The 14,435-nt window shown below is 35.7% G+C and overlaps 3 protein-coding genes across 6 annotated transcripts; 2 read left to right on the top strand and 1 right to left on the bottom strand.

Moving 5' to 3' along the window:
• Positions 1-1,645: 1,645 nt before the first annotated feature.
• LOC106327047 (RING finger and CHY zinc finger domain-containing protein 1) lies at positions 1,646-5,186 on the top strand. Of its 3 annotated transcripts, none has more exons than XM_013765055.1 (12): positions 1,646-1,850; positions 2,960-3,187; positions 3,265-3,352; positions 3,444-3,503; positions 3,586-3,618; positions 3,755-3,832; positions 3,958-4,001; positions 4,105-4,145; positions 4,235-4,317; positions 4,409-4,500; positions 4,592-4,703; positions 4,807-5,186. In XM_013765055.1, exons 2-12 carry the CDS (start codon positions 3,012-3,014, stop codon positions 4,915-4,917), a joined length of 918 nt encoding a protein of 305 aa, XP_013620509.1. In that variant the 5' UTR covers positions 1,646-1,850; positions 2,960-3,011; the 3' UTR covers positions 4,918-5,186. The 3 variants fall into 3 exon arrangements, with proteins under 3 accessions (XP_013620509.1, XP_013620507.1, XP_013620508.1); XM_013765053.1 differs by having other exon boundaries at positions 1,670-2,531; positions 2,642-3,187; XM_013765054.1 differs by having other exon boundaries at positions 1,688-1,850; positions 2,642-3,187.
• A 540-nt stretch (positions 5,187-5,726) lies between these two features.
• LOC106327418 lies at positions 5,727-6,927 on the top strand. 2 transcript variants are annotated; one of them, XM_013765564.1, is made up of 4 exons: positions 5,727-5,874; positions 6,383-6,434; positions 6,512-6,666; positions 6,769-6,927. In XM_013765564.1, the coding sequence occupies exons 1-3, from the start codon at positions 5,796-5,798 to the stop codon at positions 6,660-6,662; spliced, it is 282 nt and encodes a 93-aa protein (XP_013621018.1). In that variant the 5' UTR covers positions 5,727-5,795; the 3' UTR covers positions 6,663-6,666; positions 6,769-6,927. The 2 variants fall into 2 exon arrangements, with proteins under 2 accessions (XP_013621018.1, XP_013621017.1); XM_013765563.1 differs by having other exon boundaries at positions 5,729-5,874; positions 6,512-6,927.
• Positions 6,928-9,189: 2,262 nt separating this feature from the next.
• On the bottom strand, positions 9,190-11,639 carry LOC106327416 (dehydration-responsive protein RD22-like). The gene is made up of 3 exons (XM_013765562.1): positions 11,346-11,639; positions 10,336-11,033; positions 9,190-9,699 (listed from the first exon to the last, which is right to left on the bottom strand). Exons 1-3 carry the CDS (start codon positions 11,482-11,484, stop codon positions 9,373-9,375), a joined length of 1,164 nt encoding a protein of 387 aa, XP_013621016.1. The 5' UTR covers positions 11,485-11,639; the 3' UTR covers positions 9,190-9,372.
• Positions 11,640-14,435: the final 2,796 nt, after the last annotated feature.

Here is a 14,435-nt window from a genome sequence, read left to right as displayed (position 1 = left end):
AAGAGAATATTTTATATTTAATCAGTACCAAATAAAAGTAAACATGTTAGTAAGTACATTGAAAGTTCCACTAGCCTAGTGGTAAAAGACCTTGTCATTTGACCAAACAACCTGGGTTCGAATCCAGGGGTCTACATATTTTTAATTTCAAATCATGTAAAACGACGTCGTTTCACTTAATGTCTACCATAAACGACGTCAAATATTTTTGTTAAATTTGTTGACGGCGTGCTAAATTGGCAAGTCAGCGAAAACATTGTTAATTAATTCTAAAGTCAATGAAAGTTTGGTGTTTTTTTGGTCAGCCCAAAAGTTCATGTTTCTTTTGGTAATTCGTGCAAAGTTAAGGTTTTTTTTGACCGAATTCTCAAAGAAAATTGTGTAAGTATACCAAAACTACAAGTAGTCGTTTGTGTGAATTCCTAAACTTATATTAGGACATCACACGAAATTTAAACAAATAACACTATTAATTTTAAAATACATTGCGGTTTTTACCACCCAAACTATAGAATTCTACTTATTTTTTAATGAGATGGAAGAAATGTGATTGGTATTGTGTTAAAAAAAAAAAGAAGGAAATGTGATTGGTATTAGTGGAGAGGATTGACAAGAAGAGTTGATAACGGGTCTACATCATAAAAGATAAGCTTGAGGGGGAATGTATTGTAAATACGTAAACTAATCAGAATCCAAACTTGTAAAGGATTTCCAATCATTCAGAAGCCACGTCACCATCCCCATCTCCGCAATAAGTTAATCAAGTTCAACACGTAAAGTAACCTTTCCCACGCAATAATGTAAAATATCAGTTCATTCACATATTTTTATTTTAAAAACGTTTTTTTCGTCTAAAAACAGCCATGTTTTAAAAATGGACGGCCTAGCTGCCTAGACGGTCGCCTGGGCGCTAAACGTCATTCTTCCGTCCCGATTTATGTCAAATGGATTTAAAAAATCGGATATCTGATTTTCTCCGTCTAGACCGCCTAGCCGTTTAGGCGACCGCCTAGCCGTCTAGGCGGCTGCTTAATCTATTTTTTATTATTTTATTTTATTTTATTTTTAATAATATTTTTATTAATTTATTGGATATAAAATTTTATAAATATCATTTATATTCATAATTTTGATGAAAATTACAGTATATTAAGTTTATATTCTATTTGTATACAATCTTAAGCATGAAATTGTATAAATATTATATACAGTTAAAGATTAACATATTTTATAACATAGTAAACAATATAAAAATCCTACTCCGCATAATTTTCGATTATTTTTCGATTTTCTCATTATGCGCTAGGTCCAACCCGACCGTTCGATTAGCGCCTAGCGCGTTCCCGAACAGGAAAAAACAGAGAATGAAAAATGCAATCTTTTCATTAACTGTTGAAAAGATTGTGCTAATTGATTCCAGTTGTGGAAATCTAAATATTATTACACATTTGGAAAAATAGCTGGCGACATGTGTAATGTATTTTTTTTCTCTCCACATTATTCATTTTGAGGTAAGATATTAAAACTTGGGGGGAATCATGGAAATGAATGGTGTTAGATATTTTAGCTGTCAACACACAAAAGCAAATAAAAAATAATTAAAGGAACAAATATTTTCGCTTGCGCCGGAAAACGGCAATAATTCGAAGTATCTGGAAAAAGTCAAGCCTTCAGTATATAAACCCCACACGCGGGGGGAAGAAGGTGTCCTCATTAAGTTTCTTTAACTGAAAGGAAGATCGAATCGCTTCTCGCTCGGAGCTCCTGGAGTAACCGTCGGAGAACTCATCAGCGTCTCTCTCTCTCTCTGAGACTATCGAATCGGTGGAAGGAGATTCGCCTGATCGAAAGTTCGTGATCTATTTCGTAGTGTGTGATTTTAATTTATCTTTTTGTAGGTTTCCGTGATTTAGATTCTTCGTTCGTTCGTTCCCTTCTCTGGTGATTGATTGTTCCCATACGCTTTAGCTTTGTTTGATTGGGTTTCTGTATATAGTTTTACGAAAAGACTTTGAAGAATCTAGGTGGTAATGCAAAAATAGGTTAATAATCCATCTGACACGTGTTTGGATTTGGTGAACCGTGCTCATGAGTCAGTCTTTTGAGTTAGCAAAAGGAGGCTTCTTGGAGAATAATCTTTGGAGTTGTTGTGTGTCTCAGAGATAGATTCAAGGTGAGTCTGAGAGCCTTGGATCTACAAGTATTGATTCTTGGGAAACATTTCCTTCCTGTGTTGCTCTTTCTCTTCGCTAACCCAGACTTGTGCTTGTGCTATCTTCGTCCTATTTCCCTTGATCATGCAACTCCTAAACCTTCTCTGTTTATTATCTAAAGTTTCCCTTAGAGCATTTGGAGCTTGTGAACTTAGTAGAATGTTCTCGTGTCTTTTTAGTTCCTTTGGTTGCTGGTACATCCTTCAGGCCAGATTCAAAGATGGATAACTAAAGAGTATTCTCTTCAGGCTTTTAATTCCTTTAGTAAAAAATTCTGATTCATACTGAAGTAATATTGGTGCAGAGTGGCAATGGGAGGTAGGTCTGTCCTCTTTGGACACCGACCCATCTTTTTTAACCCGGTTATTCCAATTTTTTACGTCAGTCCCAAACGTTGTTTGATAGTCTTTACCTTGCTTTTACGATAGGTTGGGGATATCCGGTTTAAACCGGATATGTTTTCCCAGATTTCAAGAACTGAAGTGAGCTAAGCTTTTCTTTCTGTACGAAGGCTCCATCAACCAAGAGGGCTGTGTTTAGTTTTTATAATTTGTAAATCTTCTTGTTTTGATGTTACTTGCCTCTTGGAGAAAGCTTATTGGAGCTGTTTCATAACTGGATTGTCTTGGTGATGATTGGATTGGTCTACTGCAATGTAGATGGAAGCAACAGTTCATCGAGTTTTTTCAGGTGACATATTACTTGGAAATGATGAATATGTATTCTAAATCTTTTCTTGCTTGCAGGTTACATAAGCTTTTCCATCAGCTAGCCAGTATCATTCACAGATAGTTCGTAATGGAGGGGGTACATTTCAACCATTTCGTTGAGCAACCCCAGAAGACTGACCGAGAGAAGAGTGAGATGCTCAGCCCTCATTCAAGCAATGAAGAAACTGAGTCGTTGATTCTCGAACTCGAGTCGGCAGAGTCATTATTAAAAGAAGTCCTTGACAGAGGACTAATGGAACATGGGTAATTTTTGCTCCCTCATTGAATTCCCTCAGTTCGGAGCGTGTTTCTTGAATTAATTTCTCCCAATGTTCTTGCAGATGTCCTCATTACAGAAGAAGGTGTTGCATTAGATCTCCTTGCTGTGATGAGATCTTTGGTTGCCATCACTGTCATAATGAGGCGAAGGTAGAGTTTCTTACTTCAGGTTTTTGATTTCACTCTTATTTTTCTCAAGATTTGTAAGCTGACATGTGTAATCATCATGTCTTGGAAGCAGAACAATATAAGTGTAGATCCGAAACAGAGTCATGATATTCCTCGCCAGAAAGTTGAACAGGTAAAGTTGTTTGTAATACCTTGTTTTCTCTATGTTTATTCTTTTATGCTTGATTCCAGAATCTCTATCTTCTTCTTCACAGGTTATTTGCTCACTCTGTGGCACTGAACAAGAGGTGTGTTCTAAGTTCTAACTCTATGCTTTTTCTGAACTTTTACTGCTTTTAGTAATGAGAAGTTTCAGTTAGGATGGTATCAAACATTTTCTTAACTCTATTGAAGATTTAACTCTGTTTTCTCTGTCTTCACCAGGTTCGCCAAACTTGCACCAACTGCGGAGTGTGCATGGGGAAGTACTTCTGTGAAGCCTGCAAGCTCTACGATGATGATGTGAGTTTTCTGAGTCAATTTATTCCTAAGCTTGATTGTTGGATCATTTTCTCTTTCTGCTACAGACTATTTTCCAGGCTTCTCTATTACTGCTGGTTAACCATTATGTTCTATCTTGTTTCCAGACATCTAAAAAACAATATCACTGCGACGGCTGTGGAATATGCAGGTACGTTCTTGGACTCGTCTTTAACATACAACAAGATTGGTTCACTCTAACACGCTAGATATTTGTTCATAACTTGTGAACTTTTTTACTTCTTTTGTTCCAGAATCGGCGGACATGAAAATTTCTTTCACTGTTACAAGTGTGGTAAGCCAATTTCTGCATCAGATAGCCTCGAACTTTTTACGCTGGCCACCACTAAATCTCTTGACTTGTACAATCTGACTATCAACCAGGCTGTTGTTACTCAATCCTTCTCAAGAACAGTCACCCTTGTGTTGAAGGAGCAATGCATCACGACTGCCCCATTTGTTTTGAGGTATCTTTTCTTTCAATTTTTCTTCCACTTCTCACCACGGTATAATTGAGCATCCCTCTAAAACAAAACGGCAATACTGGTTTTGTTGTAGTACCTGTTTGAATCAAGGAACGATGTAACAGTTTTGCCCTGCGGACACACCATCCATCAGAAGTGCTTGGAGGAAATGAGAGAACATTACCAGTAAGTATAATAAATAACTCAGGATTGTTATTCAACTGACAACACTGTAAACTGTCTTTCAACTGACAACACTGTAAACTGTGCTCTGCAGATACGCGTGCCCGCTTTGCTCAAAATCTGTATGCGACATGTCAAAGGTGTGGGAGAAATTTGACGTGGAGATTGCTGCTACACCAATGCCAGAACCATACCAGAACAAAATGGTTAGTCTAAAATTACTCTTATTACACCTCAGGCTCAACCAAGTAAGGAATTCAAAATCATCAGATTATATATAATTGAATCATTTGATGGGAAAAAAAACAGGTTCAGATCCTCTGCAACGACTGTGGGACAAAATCAGAGGTCCAGTACCATGTGGTAGCTCAGAAATGCCCAAACTGCAAATCATACAACACTCGCCAAACCCGAGGCTGAAGCAGAGGCTTTTGAAAGTTGGTTTGCTATCATATGCATTTTAAGAGCAATGTACTTGAGTCAATAGTGTCATTGGCTTCTTCACCTGAGGGCTCAGTCTCTCGAGTCTCATCTCTTCTTCAATATTAACCGGCTGGGCCCTTGTTAGCTGGTGTTCTGTAATAAGCTCTAGTTGTTTTCCATTGCAACATGTCTCCTTTGTCCCGACTCTTGAGTTATTCGTTAATGATCTGAAGAAATACATGGCAAACTAAAACCATTATGAGTTACATCTAGTGTATATATAATAAACACAGGATCATCAGTTTACAAAAGCTTAACAAGAAATCACTATATACTGTGTACAGCAAAATTGTGCAACATATCAAATTCAAACGTTTATATACATTTTATTTCAAAAGATAAAATAAATGATCATCACTTTGAAATTTAGACCACTTCCAATGGAGGTTATTCGATTGGAACTTTCCTATTAAAATTAAAGAAATAAAAAAAAAAATTAAGAGAGAGAGTGAAAAGAAGTTCTAAAAACTTTTGTTTTATAACCATTTCTAAACATTTTTGTGTCATCTAACTAACATATTAATGATTTAAAAAATATTAAATTTAATTGCACAATTAAAATATGAATATTTTTATTTTTTTAGAACTTTACATGATTTCTAATTTCTAATGGTCAGAGATGGTATTATATCACCAATATCGCAAAAGTTTTTAAAGAGTGACTACGGATGGTAGACAGTGAATTTGAGTATCTAAATGGGCCTAGGCCCAATAGTCAGTCACGTCTCAAAACAAATCTGTTCCCTCGTAAATACACAATCAACCTCTTCTCTTGCTTAGCTACGAAATTAATCTCTTTCACTCAGCGCAGGATAATGGCGGAATCACCGTCGCAGAGTGGTGCGCAGCTTGTTGCTCATCAAGCTGAATCGGATCTAGCTTCTCTCGTATTCGGTTTGTTTACTCCCTTCTCCTGATAATCCTCTTCATTTACTTTCAAAATTTCGAGTGACCTAGGAATCAGCAGGAGTCATCGCGAGTTCCTTTGTGAAAATCACGAAATCAAAATGCTCCATGACTTGGTATTTAACGATTTTGTTCCTATTTAACGGCGAAATCGCTTGATCAAAACTTGGATTAGCGTTTGTTCTTGTGCTTACTCAATGGCGGAATCGCTTGATCATTAGAATGAACGATTGCCATTAACGTTGCCTTGATCAGTTTTGTTGCTCTTCTAAACTGTTATTCAGATTATGCTTGTGCTCGATACACTATCTTTATATCCCTTTGGTTTATGCAATTGCATGAGAAGACAAACATATAAGTTCCATTTGAAGGTTTATCATTATTTTTGATGGGATTAGATCAGTGGGTGGACTGAGGTTACAAGTCAATGTTTCTCTATTGACAATGCGTATAGATTTTGTTGGTCCTGAATCTCCTGATACGTTGAAATTTGCAGAAATGTCGCAGCAGGTTCAGGTGGGGATGGATAATATGCTCAAGTTCGTCAAGTAAGTGTCTTGTGTTGTGTCTGCGCACAACTATCATGGCTACTGCTCAGTGCTGCCTCGTTTTTCTATTGGTGCAGTGAGATCGATGGGAACTCTGTGGGAATCAAGGAAGAGATTGATAGATCGAAGGAGTTTGCAATGGAGAAGAAGAGGGTGCTCGAGGAAGAGAAAGAACAGTTTCAGAAAGCTGCTTACACTATTCTAGACATGCTCAGCAACCGAGTCTAAGACGGTGCGGTACTCATATATACTCTTTTTTATCTTGTCATGAAATTGCTCACTTCAGTAAAGCTTTTATCAAAGAAGAGACTCAATGGCTTGGTATTGTATTTAGCTTTACATTGCTACTACAAGTGGGTGATATTCAGTAGGATGACTTCATCATACACACACCATATGGTCAAGTGAAAATTTCGTTAAAAAGAACAATAGCAAATGTACAAGGATTTTGCTCAACATGTGGTATCTAATTCAAACTACGTTTTGAGATTAAGTGGACCAGAGATGGAGATATTTTCATATTTGGCCATACGTTACATGAATTGCTACTACAGTATAAGAAACCTACCATGTACTGTGGAACTCTAGTGCCAAAAACAGGCTGAGACAAAGAGTGACTAGGAACTCAGCTCTCTGCTAAAAACCAATGTTTTGGGATGTGATAAAGGCTTTTATAGGAGACAACATCGTTTCGTCTATTTTGGATGTTGGTGGATAGACCAGGTTTTTGATTAGTTAAGAGGGTCTAGGACTTGGGAGCAGAATGGTCATGTAAGTGTCTTTGTGTATGTCTATGTTGATTCAGTTGTGGTCATTCCAAGATGTTTTAGTCTCTTTCATTGGCTTATTTCTACTTATGTTTATTATATATATTTGTAACTACAAATCATTTGCAACAGTCAGGGTGGCCGAATGGTCTAAGGGCAATAATAATGGTGGGATTGTGTTTCAAGTCCCTTAGCATTTTTAATTAAACTTTTATCTTAAGGGATCTAAGCTAAGGGACTAAGTGAATTATTAGTGGGATTTTGATTGTCCCTAAGTTTATTATTTAATTATTTTTTTTTTTGAATAAGTGATAACATATCTAAAGAAGTTTTAAATAAAACTTATATGATAGAAGTTTAACATTAAAATTGAAATATTAAGAAAATTACAATATCATAATTTAAAAAAACAAACAAACATTTATTCCAATATAAATAGAAACTTAGAAACTATATGTTATTTGGTAGATGTCCAAATTTATTCCATATATTTTCAATCAAATCATTTTTTAAACGTTGATGGGTTTCTAGATACCGAAGGTTCGTCCGACGTTCAAGTGTAGTGCCGAGAGGTGACGGATTATTGACGGTAAAGGTATCCGCCTCTTCTCTTTCTCGAAATTCAGCAATGTTGTACTGAGTTATTGACGATCGTTCATCCTCGACAATCATATGAGGACTACAAAGTACAAACGCAAATAAATGGCTAACTCCGAACAAGAAGTGTCTAATCCAAACTTATTACAGAAGAGAAAAGCTATCTAACATTCATAACTACATCATTAATATAATGAGATTTGGTTTCAAACTAACTAGACTAGTTGTAACTAAGCAGTAATTCCTAACTTGTGTCTTTCAAATACACGCAAGTGTCTTTAACAATAGCAAATAAGCTAAGTTTCACAAAACTAAGACTCAAAAGAATTACAAACTCAGGCAAGGCAGATAGATGATAGCAGAAACATAACTATGGCAAGGCAAAAAGAATTACGAAGCAAGATTCAGACTATAGCAGAAAGAAAACTAAACTACAGCACAAAACAAAACGAGCAGGATCTAATCCGATTACCAAAGAGACACAAACTATTTCGTTAATATCAAACTGTAAATATAGCAATCACTCAACCTATTTTGTTACAGGATCTAACCTCAAAAGTTTTTAACGGAGGCTGTTTTTTAGCTACGAATCACGCATATAATCTAAAGAAAACAATCTCTCAACCTACAAGGATACAAATCATACAATCGAACCATGTAAATCAATAAGCTTTATTCTATTCCAAACCCTAGAATCTAACCATTTCATCTACGAGTTGAAGACGGTACCTTGACGAGATTGGGACGATTCGCCGAGGATTTGGAGAGGAAAGAAGCTTGCGTACAGGACCAGAATCGAACGGAAGTGGATTGAGATTTCGAAGCTGCGACCTCTCGATTGGAAGCTGCGACCTCTCGATTGCGCCGACGGAGACTCCAGTGGAAGAGAGAAGACGCAGGTGGAGTGAGGAGATCAGGTCCTCGCTTTCGTTTGGAAAGGATCGATCTTCGATTCGATGCTTCACTTCGTCGCCATCGAGCTCTCCTTTTTGGATTTTGCGATTTCAATTTCCGGAATGCGAATGAACCGATACGACCGTCCCTTCGTCGTTTCCATCGCCCAATACCGTGTTGCCACGTCTCCTTCGGGACGAGCCCGATTGTCCCTTACTTACGGCCCGTCCCACCCATTTTAATTTCATTTTGAATTATTTTCGACCCAATAAAGAAGAAGGGACGACCCAAGGGACGCCCGATGCAGATGCCCTAAGGCGCCAGACTCAAGTTCTGGTCCTCGTGAGAGGGCGTGGGTTCAATTTCCACTTCTGACATTATCTTCTTCTTTTTATCATTTGGGCCCATTACGAACATTACCGTTTTTTACAGACGAGCTGTTTTGATATTTGAAGCCTAGTTTTATTATACAGTACATTCTTGCAAAACAACAAGAATAAATCAGGCCACAAAAAAAATTATGTAAAGGGAAAACTGAAACACATATATAAGATGCCTTCATTCTTTGACTATATAGAACGCCTTACTATGTGTATATATTCCAAAAGATATCTATCTAATAGAGTGCGTCAAACATTATTATTTATTACATAGCCCACAATATATAAAAGCATATCTATCTAATAGCTGAACCAAACAACATGGGTCTCAGGGAGGAAATGGCAGATCGGAACAGTCCCAGGCTTCACCTTAAGCATTTTGAAGGCCAAGTGGTTTGGGTTCCAAGCCGAGGTGTTCTTGTGGCATACCGCAACCGCTTTAGCCCGCAGACCGTTCTCTCCTTCGAGTGGAACCGCATAAACGCTCGTCATCATCGCCTTGTGGCAGTAGAACACGGCGAATGGGTACTTCTGTTTGTGACACACCACTGACTTGTCGTCCGACAGCTTATTTATTCCGGGTGCTGCGATTTTGTACTTTTGCATCGGTGCATTCTTCTCAGCCACCTGTATAGTAACCAAGGTTACATCAATTAACTCGAGTATTAGGCGTGGACATAAAAATCAAATGAAACTAAACTGAACCAAGTAAAAGTGTAAAACCAAATCATACCAAACTTAAATTTCCTTTTTTATATATGTTCACTTATACAGAGCAAATGATTTAAATAACACAAAAAAAAACAATTATGAAAAAAGTAGCAAACAAACAAAAAAATTCTCAAAATAACATTAATTAAAGAGTGAAATGATTAAGTTACTCCAAACTTTAAAATTTTACAATATCTTGACTTCTAAATATATATTAAACCCTAAATTCTAATTAAGCACTAAACTCAAACCCAAATATAAAATAAAAAGTAGTTTTTAACTTTTATTTCTCTTGTATATAGTAATATACTAGTATTTAAGCAAACAAGATGTACGATGTTGAATGAATCATTTACTAGCTAAAACCGAATCCTAACCGGAGATAAAGTAGATACAAGTATACAACCCAAACCTCATCAAATTTAACCTAATCAAACATAACGAAACCTAATTACATATATTAATTTCATTCAGTTTTGACTTTATTTGATTTATGTCAAACCTAAACGTAATAATAAACCATGAAAAGAAGAGAAGAGAAGTGTTTGTTACCTCAGTGGAAACAGCACGGACGTGATATTTGCCAAGTTTAGAAACGCTAAAATCGACCATAGACTCCAAAGAAGTCGCACAATACTTCTCCTCTCCCCCAACTCTTTTCGCTTCACACTCCTCAATAGTCTTCTTCATCATTTCAGCTTCCTCCGAACCTGGTTTCACCGAGAAAGTATTCAAAATCTCTGAAAACTTCTCCGACCCAAACGGCACCGTTTCCGCCTCCCCACGTGGCAAGAACGCCGTTTTACCATCGTAACCATCCTCCGCATTAAACCTGAGGTTCATAGCTTTTCCAGGAACCATGTCCTTCTCCAAGAAGAAGAGAGCCGCTTTGGGGTCGTCGTGGAGCTGAGTCTCGCTCGCTGCATAGTTATACACAAAAGGGTTTGGTCCTGGCGTTACACCGACGTAGACCGGCCTGCCCTTGTGTCGCGTGTGCACTATAACTCCGCCTTTACCAACTCCTACGTCGGTTCTCTTTCCAGGCTTCCCGGTGTGGACTCCAACGCCTCCTCCGGGACCCTTTCCGCCGCTAACGCTCACGTGTGTTCCCTTGCCCTTGCCTGTGTCCACGTACACACCTCCTTTTCCAACGTTAACGGCGGTTCCTCCGCCGGGTTTACCTTTTCCGGCGTTAACGTTCACGCCTCCTTTCCCTACTTGGACGTCGGTGCTCTTTTCATCAGTGAAATCTACAACATATATTTTGTTATATTTTCCTCTAAAATAAAATAAAAATATTTTTTGAATTATAAATACTTACTTTAGTGTATCTTCTAAATTAATATTTATTTATACTGAAAATAAATAAATTATATTCTGACATACAGAGAAAAAAAAAGAAATGTTTACATTTTAAGAGAAGAGATAATGTATGTTGAAATAAATTTGTTTATAAATGTTCATACAAACAAATCACAAACTATATATCAGAGATTGTGTAACCAATCAGCTTTGGACACATAGAAACAAACATATATAAAGTAAAAAGATTTTACAGTAACCTGGCGTGAAAAGATGACGGAGAGAGTTTGGCATGGGAGTGTTTGGTAAGGCAGTGTTCCAATAACGCTCCGGTGTTAAGTCAGCCGCAATGGCCGTGACTGAAACAAGAAAACATATCAAAGGGAGACGAGTCAACATTTTCTTGTAGTGTGTTTTGATGAATTTGAGGAGATGAAGTGGGAGTGTACGTAGAATTTATAATAAAATGGTTTTAGTAGAAAGATCTGAGGTTGAAGTTATTAGCATGGCGGCTAACACTTACCAATCTATTTGGGCCGATTAATTATATCACATACTCTCTAACCACCACTTTCCTTCTACTTTAAATGCTCCTTCTGTCCATGTGTGTTTAATTTCACCTGTTTTTCTGTTCGGTGTAGTTACATTATAGTACTTAAGTTACGTACGAAAGCAAATCATCTCCTGTATCAAAAAAATATGCAGTTATCACTTCGAATTTAGGGTAAGGAAACGCACATATATACAGTTGACATCAATCAATTAACAAAACGACCATTTAATGAAAGTTTATAGTTATACATCCTCTCACAGTTTTGTTATATTAATGGACCGACAGGCTCCATATATAATTAAGACAATGACCATATGTTTCGTATAATTTTGATATTGTATTAAAAACATTTGATATCCTTCTATTAAACTAAATAAGTGAGCGAAAAATAGTTCTTTATAAAATCTAAGTTATATATTGTAATTTAATATTTTACGTGATGATAATCCGCGCGCATACGCGAAGTGAGTTTTTATAATAATGTTTGTTTATTAAATAGTTTTAATATTTTGTAACACTACAATCTTTATCGATTATAAAATGACCAATACAAATATTGGTCTCTTCAATATATCATCGTTGTTGAAGAATGAACGTATTACATCTCATTTTAATTATTTTTAAGACTTCATACGCACAAAAGGAAATTAAGTTTTGCGGCTGACACAAATCATCGAAACCAAATAGGCAACATTGATTGTATGATGACGAAAGAGGATTAGGTTTTCTTCTCCCAATTTTTTTACTATTGACTCTCTGTATCTGATTTCATTTTCTACCTCTATAAAATTGTGATTTCGTTCTGTTCTTTGTTTCATTGATATGAGTTAAATTTTTTTTTTTAACTTATTCTATGAATTCGGTGAATTACATAAGTGTCAATTTAAAAAATAGACATATGTAAAAATTAGTTTCATTCCAGATTCATATCTAAGAATCAAAATTTTCAAAACAACAACTAAATTAGTATCTTTCTATTTTTAAAGTTTTATCTCCAAACCTTTTAATAGTTTAACCTTTTAAAAATTAGAAAACTGGTTAAGTTAAATATATTTTAAATACATAAACTTAAAAAATGATTAATTTATTTATTTTTTCTGCAAAATTTAAATATCCAAACCCGACCCAAAATATCCGAACCCGAACATAAAATATCCGAACCCGACTTGAAGTGTAGAAATACCTGAATGTGTTCTATACCTTTATACTGAAATATCCGATACGAATCCGAACGTGTATCCGAACGCCTACCCCTACGATATATGATCATTTGTATCTTGCTTGAACAAAAAATAAGTTAAACCATTGATCACAAAATTTTCAATGTGAGACTTTTACCATTTTTAGTAATTTATGGTCGTTTTTAAAAATTCAAAATAGAACATATAAGAAAAATCTAAAATTTTTATTATATGCTTAATGTGATTGTTTAATTTCTTTTAATAGTATAAAATTGAATAAAAAAGAGATAGGTTAGAAAAATTGTTATCGAATATGTATTATTCATAATCACTAATTGTCATATATATGTTAACCATATTAGGTGATTCCGTAACTTTTACTTAAGGAAAGAAAAAATATTATTTTGTACACTACTAATTAATTTGATAGTTAATTTAATAAAAAACATAATATATGTTTATATGGACCAACTTATTTTTCTAACAATTCTAAGAATCATTCTTGTAATGACATGTGGCTACGAAAACACGTTGTAATGCTTCAAAATTAATATATAGGGGATTGTATAACTTATAATATATGAGAATAGAAAATGTTGGAGATCAATTTCATGTACAAAGCATCAATCAATAATAAGTCGGCACGTGGTTTTGAATATTGCACAAAGAGTTTGCATAGCCCTATCTACGTTTGCTTTATTCGTTAACATACTCCTTATGTGTTGGAGAGTGTTTATAATTTTCCTCTGTTTTACTTGAGACTTTTTGATGTGTTCTCCCTTGGTGCATGTCCATTTTCTATCCATCAGTCGACTCCAAAAAACATATCCGTAATGCGATAGACCAAACATCTGTACATGAGAGTATGTTCTTTTTGATCAACCTCTTAGAGTTATGGTAACTTCCCTATTTAAAAACCAATTATGTCTATCCAAATCAACTTACCATTAATGAAGGACGGTCTCCAGCATGTTTTGACGGGATTTAGGTGTCATGTGGCCATGAAATTTTTCACTTCGATCGAGAAAAGTTTCAAAAAATCAAACCAAAAGGGACAGTGAAGATATGGCAATCGTAACTTTCGTGTGGACTTTTCTTACAAAGAGAAAACTAAAACGAACAACCAACTCATTTATGGCTTACCAATACATTCGTTTTCATTACTATTTTCGACTTTATGTTTTTTTAATCCATGGTAGGAGAATGAGTGCTACACAGATGTACTCAGTGTTAATAACTTGGTGTATCCGTCACATTGAATAATATGGGCCTTATCCAAAAGGTCCGACAAAAATCATGTACGAAACCCAATACTACCAATTTGATTGTTCAAACTAAAACTTGAAATTTAGCTTCGAGATCTATGTTTCAGAGTTCTAACGTAACAGTGTGTGACCTTGTGCAAGTAATTTTGTATCTAGAAATATATAGCCCAAACCATGCAAATACTTTTGTAACGTTTTGTTATCATCAAATTTGGAAATTACTCAACAGAAAAAGAGGCTTGATGAAACACACACGCTGCGATATATCGTTTGGTTTCTTACTAGTAAAAGAAATAAATTGAAAATTTTCAAAATAAATATATAAAGGCGAATCTAGGAGGATTGAGGGTG

Source organism: Brassica oleracea, chromosome C2 (assembly GCF_000695525.1).
Source record: "Brassica oleracea var. oleracea cultivar TO1000 chromosome C2, BOL, whole genome shotgun sequence".
Classification (NCBI taxonomy): domain Eukaryota; kingdom Viridiplantae; phylum Streptophyta; class Magnoliopsida; order Brassicales; family Brassicaceae; genus Brassica; species Brassica oleracea.
The sequence above is the reverse complement of the archived record's forward strand: the minus strand, read 5'-3'. Positions and strand labels throughout refer to the sequence as shown.

Excerpts from the sequence above, each read along its gene's own strand:
- LOC106327047 (XM_013765055.1), top strand. The coding sequence starts at position 3,012 with ATGGAGGGGGTACATTTCAACCATTTCGTTGAGCAACCCCAGAAGACT. Across the intron at positions 3,833-3,957 it reads GCAAGCTCTACGATGATGAT|ACATCTAAAAAACAATATCA; the intron begins GTGAGTTTTCTG and ends TCTTGTTTCCAG. Across the intron at positions 4,002-4,104 it reads GACGGCTGTGGAATATGCAG|AATCGGCGGACATGAAAATT; the intron begins GTACGTTCTTGG and ends CTTTTGTTCCAG.
- LOC106327418 (XM_013765564.1), top strand. The coding sequence starts at position 5,796 with ATGGCGGAATCACCGTCGCAGAGTGGTGCGCAGCTTGTTGCTCATCAA. Across the intron at positions 5,875-6,382 it reads TCTAGCTTCTCTCGTATTCG|AAATGTCGCAGCAGGTTCAG; the intron begins GTTTGTTTACTC and ends TGAAATTTGCAG. Across the intron at positions 6,435-6,511 it reads AATATGCTCAAGTTCGTCAA|TGAGATCGATGGGAACTCTG; the intron begins GTAAGTGTCTTG and ends CTATTGGTGCAG.
- LOC106327416 (XM_013765562.1), bottom strand. The coding sequence starts at position 11,484 with ATGTTGACTCGTCTCCCTTTGATATGTTTTCTTGTTTCAGTCACGGCC. Across the intron at positions 11,034-11,345 it reads CCGTCATCTTTTCACGCCAG|ATTTCACTGATGAAAAGAGC; the intron begins GTTACTGTAAAA and ends TATATGTTGTAG. Across the intron at positions 9,700-10,335 it reads TCCGTGCTGTTTCCACTGAG|GTGGCTGAGAAGAATGCACC; the intron begins GTAACAAACACT and ends GTTACTATACAG.